Consider the following 24,673-nt stretch of genomic DNA (forward strand, 5'->3'; position numbering starts at 1 on the left):
TTTAGAGAGCACTTGGCTGCTCTCCAACTCTCCCTGTCCCTATAATATACATGGGCAATGCTGCATGCACTACTGTTTAGGTGCACGCCTCAATTACACAGTGCCCCAGGCTTGGAGGGGGGTTTCCAAGCACTATGCAACCCCCCTCGGTTTGCCTATGAAATATCTCATGATCTTGAGTCCACAAGTTAAATAAAGCAGCTTGCTGCCCGAAATCTGACTGAGGTTCAATACTTGAGGATTAACTGTTCTGTTTATCTCTGTAGTTACTAAGGGGAGAGAATAATCGTCAGTTAATATGAGGCCGTTCCATAAAGAGGCAAAGTACAATAAGCAGTGCAGACATTTGTTTTTTAAAACTGCAATTATTAAAATTTTGTTTTAGTCTACAGTATGCGCTTCTCAGCAGCAGATATGAAAAACGTTGTAAGAATTTATGACATAAAAACCTACGAACAGATCACTCTACAGATAAACAAGCATCATTTGGGTTCAAATCTAAACTTTAGAAAGCATATCATCAAAGCAAAGTATCAAACCTTCTATAAAGTGAAAAATGGAGGAGTTGCTCATAACAACCAATCAGATTCTGTCTATCATTTAGCCAGTACATTCTAGAAAATAATAGCATGAATCTGATTGGTTGCTATGGGCAACACCTCCACTTTCCTTTAAAGAAGGTTTAAAAAAATCTACTCTAAGTTTAAAAAGAAACAAGAAAATCTGCTTCTGTGTCTGAGCTGTAATTTTAATTTGACACAAAAAAAATGGGATTTTTTTTTATCCAAAATCCTAATGGGTATGGCTTAACAGTTTGGGGAGGTAGATTATGTATGTGTCCATGTGGATCAGGTTTGTGGACATTTGTCTTGGCTTTAAAATCACCTCAAATTTCTAGCCATTCATGCAAATCTTAAATTTTTTTTATTTTATTTACCGAGCAACTTATATTGTCAGATAGTTGAAGTTTGTTGCTCACCTAAAAAAAAAACATAGTCCTTTACAAAATCATATGTACCTTATATGATACCGCAACAGGAAAATATGTTTTATTTATGTAAACCTAATTGTGCAGTGGAGGTAGCCATTTTGTGGGTGACCTATGGATCTATTGATTAATAAGCAACTAGTGACATTTTTAAAGTATAAGCACTGTGCCTCAGGGATGTCTCTAGTTCCTAGTGAATATTGGTTAAGCTCACAAAATGGCTGCCAACACGCCATATTTGTAATCCTGTATTTTCGCCTATGAGACGTTGCTATGTTGCTAAATCCATTGTCATTGCATAAAATTGAAGCCTATAGGAATAAGAAGAGGCCAACTTGCCACTAAAGCATTAGTTTAGAACATGTTTCCTTTAATTAAAGACGTTTTAGCAGCAGGCCTGACTAGGCTTGCTTGTTGTGTGTTACGTATCAGCACGCGCAAGCCCTTTTTTCTGCTCGCTGCAGACCTACTTCTTCTGACCGGCATCTAATTCCAGTGGCCTTTGTGTCTGAGAAATGGTTTGAAATCTCCTGCTGACTGGCTGAAGTCTGTTTTTCTTCCTGGGGCAGGGCAGACGTCATGTTTCTATTTACTGGTACGTACCGCTCTTAAGAAAATCTTCCTTTTTACCCCACATATTGCACCACATAGGTTTAAGATGGCTAAATATGCTTTAAATATTCTGAGATATTTTATTTTTAGTGATAATATATGCATAAAGTGGACCCATCGCCTGTAAACAGTGATGGGAGCCATTTTGTGGGCTGGACAAATATCGCTACTGAAAAACTCATGTCTTACTCCCTAGTGAATTGATAGGCTGAGTGTTAGACCAGCCCACAAAATGGCTACTCCCACTGTGTGCAGGTAACTGATCCAATATAAAGGGAATTCACGTTATGTTGTATGACATATAAAACTTGACTTGCAAAAAAATGTTTATAATTGTACATTTTTATATTTTATTATCTTATAAAAAATGAAATATAATTAACTCACATTTTATTATATTTATTGATTTCATATGATGCTTTCAAACATACACAATGCTGATTGTATATATTAAGTTGATATAATGCTTATTTACCATAATACTATATAGAGGTTTAATCATAGGCTAAAACGCAACACCAAAATTGGCAGCATAACAATATGGGGCGTATTCAATTGTTAGCGTTAACGCTAACAAACGAGCGCTCAAAAAATCTTACCGTTAATACGGTAATTACTCGCGGATCTCAGGTCGCCGCTCCCTGAGCGGCGAGCTGAAATTCCGCGGGTAAACTACCGTATTAACGCTTTTCGCGCGCAATATTACCGTATAAACGGTAATATTTTACGAGCGCTCGTTTTGCAGCGTTAACGCTCACAATTGAATACGCCCCTATGAATGCAATATAAATCAATATAATTTACTTTAAGGCTATGTCCAGTCTCAGGATCCTATTTTTAACACCCATTTATATATACATTTTTTTTCTAATATAGATTTGCTACTTCCAGCAACAAAGACAAACAGGTTCTGCCTCAGCTCCCGGGTAGAAGCTGAAGTGTCAGTGTTCCATCGCCCCAAGTTCTAGCAATAAACAGGATGCTATCATTCTGTCACGGAACTTCCCCCAGCCAATAGCCTGGGGTATAAGAGTTCCAAGCCTGCAGTCATTGTGGTCAGCAGTTCACTATAAACTGTGAAAATGGTACAAATAGAGTTAACTTAATTGCATTCCGGTTAAAGTGGATTTTTTTTGCCAGAGACTACTGTGCACGTCACAGTATGTGACATCTAATCCTCATTCACTTAAAAAAAACCAAGGGTGATAATGATCTAATATACCATAAATAGCTATGACTGGTGATTCAAGTGAGCCTAATACTGCAATACACACTGCTTTATCTGTAATTATTGATAACAGGCTATGCAGTAGATTTATCAAACCGTCTTAAAAGGAAAAGTGGAGGTGTTGCCCCTAGCAACCAATCAGATTCTAGCTATCATGTTCTAGACTGTGTTAGATAAATGATAGCTAGAATTTGTTTGGTTGTAATGGGCAACACTTCCACTTTTTGATAAATCTACGCTTATGTTATAAAAGCGCAAGGCTGATGAATGGGAAATATGTATATGGGGTGGAGATAACCTTTAAGTAATTAAATTGAAGGTTTAATTTTACATAACATTTTATGTGCGTTTTGTATAAATATGACTTTTCTCTTTTACAACATATGAATGCATGTTTGGTAAATATATATGTATGTATCTGAACAACTAGGAATGATGCAACAAGGTTTTGAAGGCTCAAATTTTATTTTTTTTGCTTTTATTGTTTATTTTGTTTTATTTAGAGCACAGTGCAGCAAATACAATAAAAAGTCAACAACAAAAGCATAAATTTGATGTCTTGGCAGTGTAATAGCTCCATTACATTGCTTAGAGCAAGTAGCTTGACATAGAAATGCATAATATTTTCTTTTAAACATGTTTAATGCCAAAAAAATTGAAAGAGAACTTGTGTAACACATCTTAAACATTTGCTCCTTCTGGAGTCTATGTCAAACGTTAGTGGTTAAACCCCCACATATAAAATTTGAATATTGAGATGGAGAGATAGAGAGAGAGATAGATAGACAGATAAGAGATAGATATAAGATAGATATGGGATAGATGTGAGATGGATAGAGAGATAGATGTGATGGATGGAGAGATAGATGTGATGGATAATAACACTCACATATTAAGGTTTTGTGATATCTGAATAAATAATTATTGATTTACTGTGGTAAAAATGTATGTGTTGCTAACAACATATTTGGAATAATGTATTAGTGACAATATGGTATTATGTCTTGTACTCTTGCTTTTTCACTTTCTCTATCCCTCTCTTTCTTCACCTCTCTTTTTATTTCTCTCTCTCTCTCTGTCCATGTTATGAAAAACACAAAGGGGTTGATTTACTAAAATTTCTAAAATGGGAAAGTTGAGGTGTGGTCCATAGCAACCAATCAGATTCTGACTATCATTTATCTAGGGCATTCTAGAAAATGATAGCTAGACTCTGATTGGTTGCTATGGACCACACATTAAATTTTCTTTTTAGAAAGTTTGATAAATCTACTCTAAGGGTTGTATTTACTATACTGCGGGTTTGAAAAGTGGAGATGTTGCCTATAGCAGCCAATCAGATTGTAGCTGTCATTTTATAAACTGCACTAAATAAATGACTGCTAGAATCTGATTGGTTGCTATAGGCAACACCTCCACTTTTTCAAACCTGCAGTTTAGTAAATATACCCCAAAGAGTCTAGGCCGGCGGTTCCCAAACTGTGCGCCGCGGCTCCCAGGGGTGCCGCGGCGCTGTCACTGGAGTGCCGCGGGCCAGCCATATAAAAAAGAAAGAAAGAACACAGTATCTTACCAATCCGCCGGGTGCCGGGACCCAGCAGCCTCCTCTCTCCCACAGCAGCTGTCACTGGCGTCGATATTCAGTGACAGCTGCTGCGGGAGGGGGCAGAGGGGGCAGCGTGTCTGGATGCAGAGGGGGCAGCGTGTCTGGATGCAGAGGGGGCAGTGTGTCTGGATGCAGAGGGGGCAGTGTGTCTGGATGCAGAGGGGGCAGTGTGTCTGGATGCAGAGGGGGCAGAGTGTCTGGATGCAGAGGGGGCAGAGTGTCTGGATGCAGAGGGGGCAGTGTGTCTGGATGCAGAGGGGGCAGTGTCTGGATGCAGAGGGGGCATTTTTGCATACAACTAAATAAGTATTTCTGTCCTGACCTAAATACTTATTACAATTTTTTGACCCAACTACTTCTAAAACAGGACTGCTCAATAATTATATTGGAGGGGTGCCTTGAAAAAAATTTGGAGACTCTAAGGGTGCCGCGAACTGCAAAAGTTTGGGAACCACTGGTCTAGGCAATATTAACATTAGTCAACTTTTTTTTAATTCTTCAAACATCTAACTGTGTCTAATGTCAAAAATAAGCATGAAAAATTAAATGATGCCGGGGCTACTTTTATAGAAAAATATATTTTAAGCTATTTAGTAGTCATGTGACCATAATAAAGCACAAAGGCCACAGGCTAACAGCTTTTAGGCATGTCATGGATCTCCAAAGTGACGTTAATATTGCTTATAATACACACATTTTCCTAATGAACGCTGAAAGGTGACCTCAGAATATATACTGATCTGGCTAGTCAACATATTGAAAGGCTATTTTATTCAGAGGGTTTTTTTAATATAAAAATTAAGGCCTGTAATCTTGCTTAGATTTAAATCTTCTTATAGTGCTTAGAGCCGGATTAACAATAGGGCTAAAGGGGCTACTGCCCAGGGGCCTCGGGCATCTGGGGGGCCTGTCGGCACTCATTGGGTTGGGGGCCACCTGTTCAAGGAGAATGGCAGGCAGCTAACAGCAAATGTTATGCTGTTAGCTGCCTGCAGTCACTGTAGTACTTATGTGGCGCGCAGTAATCTCCTTACCGAGGAGATCTTGAATATTTCCAATACAGAATACTGTTATATTTTGTCATTATAATCTTTAAGAACAAATTATAGTTTGCAAGTTTAAAACGTATTATTAGGTTTACTTTTGCAAATATGGTTATTTTGATTCCAGTTATATATTTCCTAGGCAGCGTTGAATTGTTGGGCTTTAGGTTACCTTGCAAATGAAAGAAATTGTAGCATTTTCCTAAATATATTTGGACCATGCACTGCGTGGCTCCATTGTCATTTTTCTGATAGGCCTTTTTACTGGTGGATTGAAAACAGTTCTATAAATAAGTTTGGAAAAAGAGAAGCAACCAATGAGATATCTCCATTAGTTTTCTAAACTGTACCAGTAAAATAAATGATTTCTTGCTATTGATCACTTACATAGCTGCCACCTCACTAGTTTCTTGATAGGGAGCATTCCTCCAAGTTTCCATGAACTTTCCATTTGTGGTAAGATTTAAAGTATTGCTTAATCAAAATCTTTTTAATACCATATTTCTTAATGCTAGTAGAGTTTTTAACCATATACTCAGTATTATTTGATTAGTCTTTAACATAGTTCACCACCATTTATTTTATATAGCGCCACTAATTCCACAGCGCTGTACAGAGGACTCACTCACATGAGTCCCTGCCCCATTGGGGCTTACAGTCTAAATTCCCTAACATACAGACAGACAGACAGACAGACTAGGGTCAATTTGTTAGCAGCAAATTAACCTACCAGTATGTTTTTTGGAGTGTGGGAGGAAACCAGAGCACCCATAGGAAACCCACGCGAACACAGGGAGAACATACAAACTCCTCACAGATAAGGCCATGGTCGGGAATTGAACTCATGACCCTAGTACTGTAAGGCAGAAGTGCTAACCACTGAGCCACTGTTGCCATTAAATGCAAATACAGGTCTACCTGTGTTAAAATACCGAGATGGGTTTTCTAATTAACGTACAAACAATGGTCATGGAAACCTTTCATCCAAGTCATATCCCCAGCAGAATGCCAGAAGGTGATCTCAAAATCTCCACATGAACGTCCTGCATAGCTGAGTCCTTCAGGTGAAGAAACCAGTGTCATATAGAAGAGTTAAAATGTTGATGAAGTAGCGAATATCCGTGGGTGTGAACTAAACGGCCTCCTTGCTCAATGATGCTCCTTCTACAACACTTAGGGCTATATATACTAAGCTGTGGGTTTGAAAAAGTGGAGATGTTGCCTAGAGCAACCAATCAGATTCTAGCTGTCATTTTGTAGAATGTACTAAATATATGATGACTAGAATCTGATTGGTTGCTATAGGCAACATCTCCACTTTTTTAAACCCTCAGTTTAGTAAATATACCCCTAAGATTTGCCAGTGTGCCAGGTGTAGGTTGTGTAGGTTTTAACTTGGTGAGATGCTCAGACGATTATGTTGAGGTAGCAGTGGGTATCTGTTATTAACTTGCCCTTAGAATTGCCCTTATCCAAGATGGCCGGGGCTGTCTCATGAAGATTCCATCTTGGATCTCTGTTGTAAACTTGTCTTTTCAATAGCCCTTATCCAAGATGGCCGGGACTGTCTCATGAAGATTCCATCTTGGATCTCATTTCCTGTTTGGGCCTATAAAAGGCACTTCCTGTTTTGAAGCCTTTGCTTGAGTATTGTGTTTGTATCTGAACTTGATGCTTCCACAGAACCTTGCTCCCTCTTGTGATCTGCTTGATGCTTCTATCAGACCTTTATCTGTCTTAAGACTGTGGATTTCACTTGTTGGATACTTGAGATTTATATATATATATATATATATATATATATATATATATATATAAAAATAAATCCTGTTCCGTTTGTTATACCAGAAGTGTGACAGTGTCTATTTTTAAGCCCCCTGACCCCCAAGAACAAGCCAACTGCTTAGCATTTAGTGGAGAACCCTGGCAAGGTGGAACATTCCTTGCAGTGTTTAATTTTTAGAATTCATTTCAATAGTCATAACACAGTGTGTGATTAGCTGTTAGCATCAAGCTAATATATATATATATATATATATATATATATATATATATATATATATATATATATATATATATATATAGAAAATCCCCAAAATATTTCCAACTAACTAGCTCATGCTTGTGAATCCCTGTCACTGTGTCTTTCAATGTATGTATTCGTGTGGATGTTACTGTTGTGTGCGGTGCGTGTGAAGAGTGAAATAAATAACTGTTTGGCTGTACCGATTAATCAAATTACATAATCTGGTTCACTGAACATGTTGTTTGCAAAGGCTCATAGAAAATATTGAAGTACTGTATTCAGCCTTGTTTAAGCTTTCACTAACTAGAGAATAAATCAGATATTTTTTTCTGTGATTAATGAATCAAGGACAATCTGTGTAGCTCCTGGACTATATTGTATGTTCATGGTCTTCTCATGACTTTCTAGTGTTTGTCCTGTGCTCAGTTGTAGAACTGTGAAGGACCTTGATGACTGAGATTAGGTTCAGCATCATATACTTCCCTCTTTATCTAAGTATATTGCTGGTTGATGAGGGAGGAACAAGGCTACTTGTTGGCCCCGCATTTGGTTTTGTCCAAGTGTTATGTCTTAGGCTGAAGGCTGCATAGATGGCAAACGTAATAAAATGTTTATCGGTGAAAGCTGTGTGAAAATAGAGGTACAATGACGGATAAATAAATGCTTGATGCTTTCTTGCCCCATATTTCATTTTTTAAGGTGCATTTGAGTAAGATAAAGCTTCATTTTATTATCAGTCTTTAACTCCTCTTTGTCTATGTTTATCCTGTTTTGAAGTTGATAGAAAATCCTGTAGCCAATTGGATCACAAGCATAACCACTGTAGTATATATTTTAGGAGAAAAGTGAGTAGATTTTCTGGGAAGCAGTGACCTGTTCACTTGTTTGATTAGGTTAGTTATGCTGCATGTGACATGATGTGAGGGGGGGGGGGGATTGAGGCAGCAGGAAGCCACAGACTGAGCGTTATATAGTGGAAGGAGCAGAACCCCCCTACAGCACAGAGTATATCAGGAGATGAGTGATGTGTTAGTGAGGACAGGGCTGCATGTGACAAAGGCAGTGACATGATGTGAGGAGGGTAATGGAGGCAGCAGGAAGCTACAGACTGAGAGTTATATAGTGGAAGGAGCAGGGTCCCCAGCAGTACAGAGTATATCAGGAGATGAGTGATGTGTTAGTGAGGACAGGGTTGCATGTGACAGGGGCAGTGACATGATGTGAGGAGGGGAATAGAGGCAGCTGGAAGCTACAGACTGAGAGTTATATGGTGGAAGGAACAGGGTCCCCAGCAGCACAGAGTATATCAGGAGATGAGTGATGTGTAAGTGAGGACAGGGCTGCATGTGACAGGGGCAGTGACATGATATGAGGAGGGGAATGGAGGCAGCAGGAAGCTACAGACTGAGAGGTATATAGTGGATGGAGCAGGTTCCCCTACAGCACAGAGTGGTAATGTGAACCTCCTGTCAAATTGGTGCAGGAGGATTGAGGTATCAAAAAAAATCTCTAATATGAAATTAAGTTTATATACTCAACTTGTTACACCTGTGTGTGGACTATACAATTATAGCAGGGATTTTATGTTTATTATCTATGCAATTGTATCTGTTTTGTTATAATACTACTATACATGTGTATATACAGTAACATGTCCAAGGAGACATCACTCCTAGTTAGAGATATAGTAAAGTCTCCTTTTATTATAGGCAGGCAGTGACACATAATTAACAATGTTTGGGGAACAAGTTTGACAAAGGGGCTTGTGCCTAAAGTGTTGCAATATGTGCACTACTCACCTATAATAAAAGAATGATTTAACTGCACCTCTACCCCAGAGTGTTATTGCCCTTTATATATATATATATCACTGGTTGAGGGAAGAATGTTTCCTGGAGGTATATTTACTAAACTGCAGGTTTGAAAAAGTGGAGATGTCGCCTATAGCAACAAATTAGCTTTTAACTGTCATTTTGTAGAATGTACTAAATAACTGAAAACTAGAATCTGATTGGTTGCTATAGGCAACATCTCCACTATTTGAAACCTGCAGTTTAGTAAATATACCCCCCTGGAGTCTTACACAAGCACCCCACCAACATGGATGCTTATTATTATTATTAGAGAACTGTCAGTTGGTTTATCTTCCTAGGTCTATAAATGACAGTGATTAAATAGCCAAGGCAAGTTTACCGTGCCAAGGATTAATAGCACTATATTATAGTTTTATTAATATGTTGTGTTTTGCAATGATGTGCTTTATTTTTATTATTATTATTATTATTATTATTGTGAACTAAAGGTTTTATTTTGTAGAGTATTGCACTTAGCTGTAAGTCTGATGATTAACAGAACACTTCAAACAGTAGTTTTGTTTGAAAGAAAAATTTCCCCTGCAATTCACTCATACAAAATCAAGCAGGCCAATTCATTTTTAGCACTAGTCATAGCTGATTTATAGCTCAACTGGCAAAATGCAAAGTGAATAGAAGAAAATGACCTTTGAAGTCTTGTACTAGAGTCTTCCTACAACTTGAGAGTAGCCGTTTTTAGGGACCGCACAAGTACAAGTATGTCACATGAAAGAGAAACTAAATTTAGCTCACAGCTTGGTGAAGTTCTAGTGTTCCGAGAAGTCTAAGACAATATGACCCACATTTTGTTAGACTAGTGTGTGTGTGTGCATATATATATATATATATTTACCAAATCAGAGGAAACTAATTTTAAATATGTATTTTTCCTTATTATGCAAACGTTTACCTAATGAACACTAAATTGATAACATCGGAACTCGCTGTCTATAAACAATGACATCATACAGGTAGCTGAAATACCTACATTTAACGATGCATAGACCCAAAATTGGATATTTTCATATACAGGGACTATTTACATATAAGGGAATATTTATGAACTCTTTGCCATTATCTCTATTCCTGAACTAATTTCTCTGTAAATGTTATGAAATCTTTATCTACGTGACAAAGAAAATCTGATTTATTTTCTTTATAAAACACGAGAGTACAAGAGTACTCATTATGACTTTCTAATAATACTGATTCAGCATTCGCTGTCTTTCAACCTCTAGGAGAATGAATTAAGGGGTAGATTCTTACCAATATTCTGATAATAATCTGGTGTCAATTTAAAAGTCCCTTTGCTATTAAGAAAAGATAAATCCATAGTCTTTGGTTGTCTGCAGAGATTTCGAGTCAGTTGAAATCTCTGTGCATATATAGAGTCTGCAAACCCATTGCTAAAGATCTTCATTTGCCCATTGCCCTATAGATAACGTACATATAGGCCCTGAGTCAATTAAGGAGAGCAAAGCAAAAAATAGAGTAACTTTGCACCTTGACAAAACCATGTTGCATTGGAGGGGGACATAAATTTAAAATGTGGGTACAGATCTATAGTTGGGGTAGGGCGGGTCCTAGATCAACTTTATATTTCAGTGTAAAAATAAAGCTATTAAGTATTTATGTGCCACACGACAAACCAGTCAGTAGTTTCCTTACATGCAAAATAATAAACTAATTTGCACCCCTTGCATTGTAACATGGTTTGTCCAGGATCAAATTTACTCCTTTTTTTGCCTTGCTCTACTTAATGACTCAGGCCCATAGTGTACATTCAATATCATTGCTACCAATACAAGAGCAATGCGTACAATACTCTGGAGACAGCATGCATATGACTCAAAGGTAACAAGTTAGGATCTGCAGGTCTGTCTTCCATTGCTGGTGTGCCCATGATAAGGGAGACACTGAACTAGAAAATTGCCCAAATCTGTCAAAGATCACCTGGATGATCCAAAATTATGCTGAGAGTATATTATACAGGTATAGGACACATAAGTATGAGATATGGAGAAAATTAAAAACAGTGCTCCCAACAAGAAAGCCTTATCCCAACTTTGAAGCATATCGTATTTTTATGATAGCATGGGGTACACTTTACAGCCTCAGGAAATGGGCAACTTGCCATCATTGAGGAAACAATGACTTCTTGATAGTACCAGCAAATGCTACAAGATAGAAGCTATCTTTTAGTGAGTCAAAACTTTACACAAAACACTAGAAAAATGCTTGTATTTTGGAGGTTTGGCCAATTATATCGGTATGGGAAGGGAGGTTGCATCTTAAAAGTATATTTTCTAAAATGCAAAATATGTTTGAGATCCTCATGGAAGACTCAAATGTTATTTTCTTTGGAGTGAAAATTACAGTAATACAAATATGGTAGTTATTCCACTTATTCCTTTACCGCTTATTTGTCACACTTTGTACTTTGTATACTGAATTTGACTTTTTTTGTTTTGTGTTCAGCACTATTGTTTTTTTTCCCATGTCACCACTCCTGTGATGTTGTTTGTGTCTTTCTTTACATTTCGTTGAACTTACAAGGCCAGAGATGAGCTAGCAAGTTCAGGAGGATATGGTGGGGTTGTTGTCTATTGGCTGCCACAAGAAAATAATGCTGCAAGGCTGATTTGCACATGCACATTTATTTGGGGGGGGCACTCACCAGCTATTGCTTTGACAAGAAGAATAAAGATAGTGGCACTTTAAGAAAATGGTCAAACCCAGTTTAAAATAGTAAATGAGAAAGACATAGGGGTAAATGTATCAAGCTGAGCGTTTTCTGGTTGGTTTGAAAAGTGGAGATGTAACCTATAGCAACCAATCAGATTCTAACTATCATTTTATAGAATGTACTAAATAAACTATAGCTAGAATCTGATTGGTTGCTATAGGCAACATTTTCACTTTTCAAACCCGCCGGAAAACTCTCAGCTTGATACATTTACCCTCTAGTCCCGGAAAATACAATACTCAGTTTATAAACAAACAATAGCAATTGTTGGCAAAATACGGCCATCCTTTTAACGTGTTAATAAAATAATATTTTATTTAGCTAATTTAAGATACTACATTTTAAAGTTTTAAATGTCATGTGTTTTGCTTATTATGTAATTGTTTTGAAATAAATGTGACAGACATTAATATTAAAAAGGTGACTGGGAATTGTGCTGTCAGAGTTTGGACTGTGGAACAGTGACACACTGTAAAGATGCAGAGTTATGTTCTAGGATCATCTGATGGCACCTCCAGTACATTCTTACATCCTCTCATGAATCATTTATAGAACTTAGAACGTGCTCTAAAAATCTCTCATACTCTGTAATTTGTTATATGCTAATGTTATCACAATACAAATAACAGAACATAATTTCCTATAGCATCAGAAATAAAAGAGGCCTGTTGGAAATAGTTTTACGTGACTCTAAGCCTCAGTTATGAACTAGGAAAAAATACACCTACGGCGCGTTTCATTTTGTGCAAATGACATTACATTATGGTTTGGGGAACTGCCCTCAGGGTAGCTGGAAATAGTAGATAACGTGACTTAGAAGTCGGCCCGCTACCTTTTAGGACCACCCCTATACCTTTAAATGATAATAGGTGATCAAACAGAGGTTAAGCATAGTGTGACATGGTACTAGCTAATTGAACAGAGATTCTGTCTATTATACAGGTGAGGAGCAATTTAGGGAATAGTGATCACCACATTCTAACATTTGATATCATTTTCAATAAAATGTGGGGCCCAGTACTAATTAATCTTCTCTCCCCATCCCATCACAGCAAATGTTCTGCTCTTCCCCCCAATCACGGTAAATGTCTCCCTCTCCCGTCTCCCCAATCACAGTAAATGTTCCCTTGCCACATTCTATCACAGTAAATGTTCCCTTCTCCCCCCCCATCCCATCACAATAAATGTTCTCTTGTTCCCCCCCCCAAACACAGTAATGTCCCCCTTTCCTCTCCCCCCAATCACAGTAAATGTTCTCCTCTTCCCTCCGATCACAATAAATGTCCCCTCCCAGTCACCGTAAATGTCCCCTTCTTTCCTCCCCCCAATCACATCACAGTAAATGTCCCCCTCTCCTATCTTCCTCTCCCCTCCCCTATCAAATTATTGCCCAATTAACTTACCTTCTCCTCCGCGATGCGGTGGCTCCAGGTCACTGATAGACCGGGTGCACAGCGCACAGTGATGACGTCACCACGCCACGCGCTCCAAGCTTATCAGAGCCTGGGAGCCACCGCATCGGGGAGGGGGTCCGGTCTGACAGATTAAGGAGCCCGACAGTCCAGGGGGCCCAAACAGATGGAGAGGTCTGTCCGTGTCCCCTAGTCTGTCCGGGACCCTCAAAGTTGTACAGACCATACACCCAGGATAGAGGCCCTGTAAGGCAGCTGCAAAAGCTTTGATTTTTAGAAGGACATAGTTATTATCAGCTCAGAGAAGCAAAGAGGCGTCCGTGTGCATGTGACGGCCCGCTGGCATGCTCAGAACAGTAGAAGAGGGGTCTCAGTAGAGTGGACCGGAATTATCTAGCCCCCGCTTATATTATACTGCTCCATACAGGTACAGCACACTTGTGGAGCTGAGTCACACAATGGGACCAAAGCTGATTTTACGTAGAGCTTATTTAAATCCCTCTACTCTATAACTGATTAAAGTAAAAGCACCCCTCTTATTATTGCCAGATAGTAAATACAATTGCTTACATAGTAAATGCATAATAAATACATGTGCCGAATTACATCCACATCATGTGCCTAGCCTGACTAAATGACATCCCATTGAAAGAATCCTCGACTTGACACTCAGGTCGGACCCCCTATGGCTAAATGCATTATTCTACCTCGGCTAAGCGCTTGTGCTAAATAATGCAAATATTCAGATAATTCATGTTTAATGCGCAGAATGACCCCAGCAGCCCTCTATTAATTATAGATAGGATAGTGTGGCTTCAGGTTGCAGTTGAACACTAGATTTTATTGTATGTGTATTAAACACATATTTCCAAATGTTAAAAAACAGCCCATCAGCTTTTATATGAAGCAAGGTCTTTGGATGTTTCTTATACCAGATTTCCGCTAAAACACTTTTATAAACCCACTGCATTTTGTGTGCACAGCTGCTAATAGACTTTATAAAAATCTTCTTTCCTGTCCCTCCTTCTGCAGCAAATATGCTGAAAAAAGAGAGAAGAGACCTAGTTTGACAGCTTTTAACACCTTCCAGCTACTGGGGCTGGAAAGTCAGCACATAAAGAGCTGACGTGCTGACAGGTGATGAGGGAATCAATGGAAGATTTTCCTGCATCACTCATCAAAACTCGCAGTCCCTGCACGATCTTGGGAACACCCTTTACATGGAAAATAATCTTGTCATTTCTGGCGATGTCATTTCTCCTATTAGTTAGCCAATTATTTGCACCACTTTTATTACATTCACTGCACGACAATCCATTTAGATTAAGTTCACTGTTTTTCCTTTACTCCCCTGCGGCAACAGTCCACCATCTCTAATGCCCTCTGCCAGTGTCAAGATCCCCTTTTTTTAGATTTTGACTCAAGCTGATTCTTTAACTGTGTCAGTGTTACCATCTCCTGTCATGTTATCCTGCTTTGTATTTCAAACCGTACTGCACCAATTTGTTTTGACTATAAAAACCTTGGGTGACTTGTACAGTATTCTGATCATTTTTTTTTTAGCTTTTGCCAAGTATAACGTTTCATCTCTGTTCAATTTAATTTCCTTGTCAGAACACTGAGATTCACTCCCTGCATGCATGTCTGGGTATTTACATTTCAATTTAAATTAGATTAATTGCTTGGCCTCGTCTATGTATGTAAACTTTAGTTATACAAATACTGGCTATTTTTATAATTTATTAATATTATTGGTATTTTCTAAATATAATATATATATATATATATATATATATATATATATATATATATATATATATATAGTGTTGATCATATTAGCCCTGTAAAGGGGAAATGCAATCATTCACGTCAGTCCCTATCACATAGGAGCTTACATTGTAAGTCCCTATGACACACGCACACCTGCCAGTATATTTCTGTACTGTGGGAGGAAACAGATGGAACCACAAAGCGAACATACAGATTCTACACGGATAGGGCCCCGGTCAAAACTGAGCTTATGACCTCAGCACTGTGAGACACCAATCTACTGTGCCACTGTTCTGCCCATTAGCTGTGACCACCAACAAATGCCCATCAGACCACTATACTGTAGGTAAGTGTGATATACCTTCTGCTATCTGGCATTCCTGACACCCATATATACATACTTCAATCCATCCTAAATGCTGCTCCAAGACTGATCTTCCTCTGTCACCGCTCCACATCTGCTGCACCACTTTGGAAATTCCTACACTGGCTCCCTGTGTCCTCCAGAATCAAATTCCAATTACTCATCCTTACCTACACAGCCCTCAACAACACCACCCTTTCATACACCTGAAATCTCATATCAAAATACTCTTCCTCCCACCCACTTAGATCTACCTCTGACCTGCACCTTGTCTCGTCTCTGGTAACCATCTCTCACTTCCGCCTACAAGACTTCTCCCGTGCTGCTCCCCACTTATGGAATTCCCTACCACGCCCAATCAGACTCTCCCACAGCCTTCAAATCTTTAGACGCTCTTTGAAAATCCATCTCTTTTTTTTAGAGGTGACCTTATCCTCAATAACACTATTCACACTAATACACCCTCACAGCTGTCCCAATCTCCACTCTGAGCCACACTCGCTCCTCTTGTTTCAGCTGTGCCCTCCTCCACTTAGAATGTAAGCTCTGTAATGAACAGGGTCCTTCATACCTTTTTGTTTTCATGTCTGTATTTATTCTGTCTATCTTGTATCTCCCTGTTTTCCCTACTGTACAGCGCTGCGGAGCACTGTGGTGCCTTACAAATCTACACTAATAATAATAATAATATGGGCAGACTCTCTGGGGAATATATAGAAAAAAAGCCTTATGCATATATCTTAAATAATCCTCCTTAGCACTCAAATCACTCCATCCATTTTCTCTTCCAAACTGTCCCTTCTTTTAGTTGACATGTACACCTGTATGGATAATTTACATAACTGGCTCCAAAACGTATCTGTCTAATAAATACAATTTAGTTTATTAATGTGTATTATTGATAAATGAAGTTTGTGATTTTTTTTTTAACTTAGTTACTTGTATAATAAATGTAGAGTGGATGCAGTCATTTGATAGGCTGCACCAATGTCATGTGACTGCAGTCTGTCAACTTAGTATGAACTATTAACAGTGCTGAGGCAGTTTGTGAATTAAAAACTCTGGTGTATGTTGGCTCAGCCCACAAAATAACTGCCTACACTAGACCTAAGGTAGTTTATGAAGGTCAATGGATGCACACTGTAGATTACTTTGGTCATGCAATAATGCACCTAGATTGCCCCCCCCCCCCAGTATACTTCAAGGTGCACACCTACTCTTCACTGATTGGGGAGGCTTCTGTACATTAGAAGTATACCTAGGTTTGCGGAGAGGTGGAGAACTCTCAAGAGACAAACTTCACAAGGTTAGAAAACGTGAATTCTGAGGCCAACCACCTATCACTTTAGAACCACTCTTTTTATTAAAGACAATTTATGAGCTTTCCTTCAAAAATCCTGCTCAGCTTATCCCTATATAAAAATAAGCCAGGCAGTGGCATTGTAGATAGGCTAAAGAGGGGCAAGGCGGAAGCTGGGTAGACCAGAGAGGAGTAGCTTACAGTAATCTAGGCAAGATATTGCAAGGGGGTGAATAAGAGTTTTGGTAGCGTCTACTATGAGAAACGGCCAGATCTTGGCTATATTCTGGAGGTGGAAATGGCAGGATTTGGAGAGGGAATAAATGTGAAGGGACACAGTAGAGGGTAATGTCACCAAGGTGAGGAAACCCTGGAAGGGGGGAGGAGGGGGAGACAATCATTTCAGTCATAGAAATTAGTTGAAGAAAAAGCTGGGACATCCAAGATGGGATGGCCGAGAGACAGCAGAAGACATGAGAGATCCTTAGGGGACTACGACAGTTGGTAAGGGTTTGGTCTAGATCTCTTTCTTCAGCGAATTCTTCTCTATTACTGTTTAGAATGTTGGAGAACTGTAGATGTAGCCATAATACTTTGTAATGACTTTGGTCTGCATTTGGTTAAAAAATATTTTGTGATAACCAATCGTCAAAATCGAAGTGATACTACATTGTCTTTTATACAAGTTAGTCTTGTTTTGTTTTAATATTATCATTAGAACTAGCAAAGTGACCTGGTCATTGTCCAGTACTGAACGAGCTAAAACTTGAAATATAAATACAAATAGTCCTGTTTGTTTGTGTATGCAACTTTGTGTAATTGCGTCTGTGTGTCTGTGGGTATGTGTGTCAATCAGTGAAAATGTGATACTGTGTGTCATAATGGTACAACATAGGTGTGAGGGAGTAATGATATTACTCTCTGTGAATCTACAGTGCAATAGTATACAGGGCTATTCAAAAAGAATGAATCAATTTCATTACGCAGTATTTTATTACTGTTTTACAGTAAAACAAAACTCCAGCCAAGTCACAAATATTTTACTCATAATCAAGTTTTATTTCCTGTATTACAAGTGTTCAATGTGATTTCAGTTCTCAAATGCCGTCATGAAATAAGTCACTGACCATGCGAAAGAGGAGGTTTCAAAGTTATTTCATGATGATTACTTATTTCATGACAGTGTTTGAGAACTGAAATCACATTGAACACTTGTAATACAGGAAATAAAACTTGATTGTGAGTAGAATATTTGTGACTTGGCTGGAGTTTTGTTTTACTTTTCCTTAATAAAATATTGGGCAATGAAATCTATTCATTCTTTTTGAATAGCTCTGTATTATATAATACAACTATACCGGCGGTTCCCAAAGTGTGCGCCGCGGCTCCCAGGGGTGCCGCGGCGCTGTCACAGGTGTGCCGCGGGCCAGCCAGAGAAAATACAAACAAAACAAAAACTTACCAATCCGTGTGGCGCCGGGACCCAGCATCCTCCTCTCTCATGCAGCTCGACATTCAGCGACAAGCTGCGTGAGAGAGGAGGATGCTGGGTCCCAGCGCCGCGCGGATTGGTAAGTTTTTGTGTTGTTTGTATTTTCTCTGGCTGACCCGCGGCAGAGGGGGCAGAGTGAGAGGTAGCGTGACAGGGGGCAAGAGGACAGCATGACAGAGGGCAAGAGAAGGGGGACAGTGTGACAGAGGGCAAGAGGAGGGGGACAGAGTGACAGAGGGCAAGAGGAGGGGGACAGCGTGACACAGGACTGCTCAGTAATTATTTTGGAGGGGTGCCTTGAAAAAATTATGGAGGCTCTAAGGGTGCCGCGAACTGCAAAAGTTTGGGAACCACTGAACTATACAATGAATAAGGACAACATTACTATACCTGGTGGTTCAGTATGTGTAGAGCTATTACAGTTATTAGTGCAGTTCAAGCATTACTGCATCATACTTTGGCTCAAAAATTATTTTTACCTTATTCCTTCTAAACTGGTGTTAAAAAAATATTTGGCTTTTTTTTATGTCCTATTTACACAGATAAAAGGCTGCATTGCTTTAGGAATACATTTTCATTCTAGAAAATAGGATAGTAAATTTGGGGACCGAATTGTTTAACAATATTCTCTAGACAAACATATAGCATCTATCTATCTATCTATCGATCTATCTCTTTAAAAAATGTTTATTTTATTTGCAATATTTGCATTATTAATAATTGCTACTTGCATCAAAATTGGCTGAATATAATACAGTAGTGCAAAATGTGCAATTATAACAACGTTAAATCAAGGATTATTTTAATAATGTGTTTATGTTTCTTATTTTCCTCCAGGATTCCATTAGTGAACCTGTAAAAAATGTAACAGGTGTCTACTATTTTTGTTTACCGTTGGGACTCACAGAGCAGAACTCTACTGGACAAATATATTTTTATAAAATGTAAAACCTTACAGACGCTGTAATTTTTTTTCTCAAAGAACACATTTTGGTTTTGTTTGTTTTGGATAATAAAAACAAATGAAAAATTAAATTTCAATGACTAGAAGAAATTCTTAAACAAAGGACTGACCATATGAATTTTTGGATTTGGACTGTGATTTTTGAACCTGTGCCAATAATACCAATATGTGCCATGAGTCAATGTGGAAGACTTCCATTGAAATTGAAGCTAAGTGAATTCTTTGAATAACAGCAGAAATAAGGATTTGGTGACCTGTTTATAGGGAATAAAACATTGTATAGAGACAGTAAATCTACGCATAAATATTATTTTTTGTGACGTAGCATTTTAACTGTTATTGTTTTGTTTGATGCAATTATTTTATTACACTCAGAATTTTATGTATCATTTTAGAAAAATTGTCATTGCTCCTGCTTTAAAAAAAAATTAATATTCCAATATTCCGTGAAAACATATGACTTTTTAAAGAATCAGTATTTGGAATTGTTCATAAATAAAGTGTTGGATTGCCTTTTAATATTGTAATATCGAAAAACTATATGCAACAATACTTTATATTATTTTATTTAATTCTTTTCCCAAAAATTTGTGACCTTTTCCCATTTTCTTTTAGAAATTTTATGAGCCTGGAAATTAAACATGTAAAATTAATGTCACTGAACAAAAAAAAAATATTACATTAAAAGATTTGACAAGATTTCCCTAGCCATGGAGTCGTGTAGGAAATCATATCCAAGATTGGGCAACTGAATAATTAAAGGAGAGCTAGCTTTTATGTATTATTCATATTAAATAATAGAAGGACTGGAAGATAATTCATTAGCCTAATCAAAAGACAAATCTGTTTCACAGATGAAAACCTGGCATATGTTACCTACGGGGGTGCCCAAGATTTGGGGATTTTAGACATTATATACTGTGAGTTTATATTGTAAAATAGAAATCAGCAAGGGCACCTTTGTGTTAATTATTTAATTATGTGTACATTTAAAACTACTTTAATAAAGCACAGTTATGAATGCTATATCATACATACCCCATACAGTTTACTTTGCTCAGTTAAAATGTTTTCCTTTTATTTTCACTGACATTAAACTGACTGAAAGTATTGAATTAATATTTGGAGTACAGTATTTTACTTTTATTGGTGTTATACAATTTTTGTTTTGCTTTGCTCCCAGTTGCAAGTTGTTTGTGCAGTAATTCTATCTTAAACATAATAACATTTCATATTTTATTTAACATGTACAATTTTCAATTATACTTATAGTCAAAAATAAAAATGATTTTTTTAATATAGATGCTATTCATTTTTTGGTGTTGTTGTTAGATACTAAAGTAAGCAAAAACAATTAAAGGGTCTTTAAAGAAGTAACCTGTTCATTTGTTATATAAATATTAAAATTATTTTACAGGTTTTCTTTTCCTGAAGGGAAATTTGCTCTTGACCCCCCTCTAAAAAAAATATGTGCAAAAATGTACAACTTGAAATTTTATTTGCTGTCTATAATAAGTATTTAGCAAAATATCCTGTCTGTTGATTGAACAAATTTGTTATATAATAAATATAAGAGGAGATATTACTTATTTGTTTAACTATGCCTATAGTTTTATATTTATTATTTTATGTGTGAATCAAAGTACAATGGACTTGCACTGAATTAGGTGCTAAATATAATGCTTGACCCAACATTATGGAACATATTACCATTAGAGATGTTCACTGACCCCCGTGTACTGGTTTTGGTTTTGGCAAAACCGCCCTTGCGTGCTTTGGTTTTGGATCCTGATTTTGTTTTCTAAAATCCCTATTTATTTTTTTTGCTAAAATCACATATTTTTGCTTTTTTGTCCCCATACATTTTTATTATTATTATTGACCTCAATAACACTAATTTCAAGTCATTCGCAGTCAATTTTGACCACCTCACAGGTCACAATATTTTCAAACAAAGACTGCAGATTTGGAAGACCAAGTCTGCCAGACCTATTATTCGTATTTCAGCAATGACAATTAGCAATGATAAAATGGAGCTCTCCTGAATGTCAATGTAGACTTTGAAGAACACTGCTACCCCTCCTCTTTCTTTTCTACCTATGAGGTTGCCCAACTGCTCTAGATACTGCCAAGACCTGTACTACCCCTTCCGTGTCTCTCTGTGAAATGGCGCTGGATCGCCATGGAGGGCGGTACTTATAGAATCCAAAGCTTGTGAGATCCGATGGTGTAACAATGGTGTTTTGCCTCGTTTTCAATTCCGAGGGCGCACAAAAGTACCAAGTCGGCTCGGCTCGGTACTCGAATCTGCTAAGTTCGTGTGTGTTTGGGTCTCGAGGAACCGAGCCTGAGCATCTCTAATTACCATGCTTGCATGCTGTGCAAGCATGGTAATTAGATGAGTGTATTCTCAGAAACATTGGTTAAGTTCACAAACAGGCTGCTTCTCTGTGTGTTTGAATTGTTTGAACGTCCACTATTCATGTCTGCAGGTGAAATTGCTAAGCAAACTACTAATATATTGTGAATTTATATAAATTCAAAGTAGACCACCTATAAATTTACTATGATGTTTTATTAACTTCATAGACAACAGCAATGGTAACAACAGGAGGCAAACTAAATCTTGGCACAATGAAAGAGTAAAAACATCATGACAATATCATTAATGTCGCTGAAATCTTTTGATTCTTGGATTGAAATTCCATCACTTAAAATTTAATTCTCCAAAATGTATTAATATTTCCATTTCTACTTTTTGAATAGTTTTTAAATTAGTTTATTTTAAGTTATGAAATCTACTTTTGGGGTATCTTGGATTTAACATTTCTCATTTTTATTGAACATTTTGCATTGTTGCAGACAACGTTTAAACATTTGAGCCAGATCCACTAAAGCAACTTAAGTTCTCTAATTATTTTTTAGTTCAGAACATTTTTCACTATGAAAAATCATATCTATGTAAGTTTAAAAATTGTTGCACCTTTTCTCTAAAGAAAAAATATGTATTATACAGCTATTAAGGGTTTGTAATATAATGTACCCACTATTTAGAATTTGCATTGGTCTGTTTTAATGTACTCAATGGAGAATATTTACCCTGGAGCTAAATGTTTTTCAGTTTAAATATTTGAGGAAATATTAAATAATAATATTAGCTCTAAATAAAATGTTGCAGCTTTATAAATACTGAAAAATAATAATAATAATAATAATAATAATAATAAAAATAATAATATCATGTTCCACTGTAAAGTAGATCAATAGAGCCTTACATACATTGTGGACAAATCTAGTGTTTCTTACTTCTAAAAGGTTATAATAGAAATAAGAGACCACTTCAGTGTGATCACCATTATATACATTATATATTATAACTATAATCAGCAGGGTGCAAGGCTAACTGGTGAACAGTGTTAACGGAACTCCACATTCACGTTTACCTACAGTGGCCTCCTGTGGCCATAGGGAATAGTAGAATGTTCTCACATAGTTCATTTTCATATTGATTTTCTGACCACGATGTATCAACTGACATACTGTAAGCAGCTGGATAATCTGTGAATTAACTGATGATATATTTAACCATCATGAATGGGACCTGCAGGGCTATAGGAATTTGGCACATTAGTGTCCTGAGACAGTTAACCATTTTTTTTATTCTACACTTGACCTCAAATGTTTTCCCCTAGTGGGACTAAGGGCCAACAATTGTGTAGCATGATGTCCCAAAATGTCCTGCCAGTCATGCTAATATTTTGTTATGACTAATACTCTTCATAAACACAGGTCACGAAATGGTATCACATTAGATATCTGCTTTTTGACACTTATATTAATCATGACAGATGTTGAAGGATATTTTTACAAAAGTGAAGAAAGGACTTTAACTGTCCCTAAAATAGTGTTAAATAAACTGTCATTTTTAAAATATAACTCCACTTTTAACAGCTATACAGCACCACAAACTCCAAAACACATGCACATTAGTATGCATTGGCATGGATACAAATTACTTTAAAAAATTACTCTACTTTTAGCCTCTTGACCTTTAAAAACATCTCTAATGATAAATTAAGAACTTTTTTATCTAAATTCTTTATTTTGCAAAAGAATGTCTGAATACAAGATGAAAGATTAGTCAAATAGCTACATTCAACGTATAAAAAAAGATAAATAATATTTAGATCTTAATAATAGTAACTGATTAAGAATATTAAGAATATTTTAGTAGCTCATTAATAGACATTACAGAACATTCACATTTTAATAATACTGAACAATTACTTAAACATAAAAGGAAACAGAAGGGAAGGGGAAGACACAGAAGGAAAGAAGGAGGAGAGAGTGGGGAAGGGAAGGTGGATTGAGTGCTCATATATTCATAATGTAACATATAAATTGTTAAGGTAAAAGTGATAATGATAGAATAAGAAATTATAGAATTTCCTTAACTTTACATCTGAGGTTTGTAAGTGATCCAGAGTTAGTTAGAATTATATGTTATGAGAGGAGGCTTCAGGAAAACTAGACACCTACACAAGATACAGATTGAAATAACAAGCTGCTAGTCTGTTCCAGTGGTCTGGGAGAGATGAGTGAATGATGACTTAAACTCCATCGATTCTTTAAACTCCAATTGATTGAACCAGGTGGCGTGAAAGTGGCCTATTTGTCATTGGCAGAAAAGATAATTTTCATCCATGGAGATGTAAAAGTCCACACATTTGAGCCATTCTCTAATAGAGTGTGGGGATCTGGATTTCCAATGTACCGGGATGACAGCATTGTCTGCATTGTTCAAGTGCTTTAGTACCAATTTTTTATATTTGGAAATTGGGATAGTAGTAGGGAAGAGTATCCAGAAGCCAGATCCCTAGCAACCTCATGTCCAATTATAATCTTAGAGAGTCTCAAGGCTTCCTTCTAAAATTTGAAAAAGTGCTGAAAAGTGTTCCAGAGGCGTTATTAGATCTCCAACAGATAGAGGGCATTTGTGGGTGATGTTTGTGTATAGAAGAGGACATCTATACCATCTAGTTAACAACTTTTATTGTATTTCCACCACCAAGATACTTAGGACCTCATTTAGAGTCGGACGCAAAGTCTGTTTTAGGCGCATTAAATAAAAAAAACACTATCACTCATGTGCAGCAAGCACCATATCCGCCTGCATCTTGAACGCAATTAACACTTGCAACAGCTTGCGGCTCACTATGAGAGAATGGGCGGAATGCGGAATTGTGAAGGCGTGACCATGTAAGTAAAT

General features: G+C 37.3%; 1 protein-coding gene across 4 annotated transcripts in view; it reads left to right on the forward strand.

Moving 5' to 3' along the window:
* AJAP1 (adherens junctions associated protein 1) overlaps positions 1-20,977 on the forward strand; it is a 181,696-nt gene extending 160,719 nt beyond the window's left edge. Inside the window, exons 5-6 of one of the 4 annotated variants that reach the window (XM_075190007.1) lie at positions 1,453-1,583; positions 19,278-20,977. In XM_075190007.1, coding sequence (XP_075046108.1) covers positions 1,453-1,525 — 73 coding nt within the window. In that variant the 3' untranslated portion in view covers positions 1,526-1,583; positions 19,278-20,977. Of the gene's footprint in view, positions 1-1,420; positions 1,584-19,277 lie in introns of those variants that run through there. The other 3 variants (XM_075190009.1, XM_075190010.1, XM_075190008.1) reach the window with 3 other exon arrangements.
* Positions 20,978-24,673: the final 3,696 nt, after the last annotated feature.

This window comes from Mixophyes fleayi, chromosome 11 (assembly GCF_038048845.1).
Source record: "Mixophyes fleayi isolate aMixFle1 chromosome 11, aMixFle1.hap1, whole genome shotgun sequence".
Taxonomy (NCBI): domain Eukaryota; kingdom Metazoa; phylum Chordata; class Amphibia; order Anura; family Limnodynastidae; genus Mixophyes; species Mixophyes fleayi.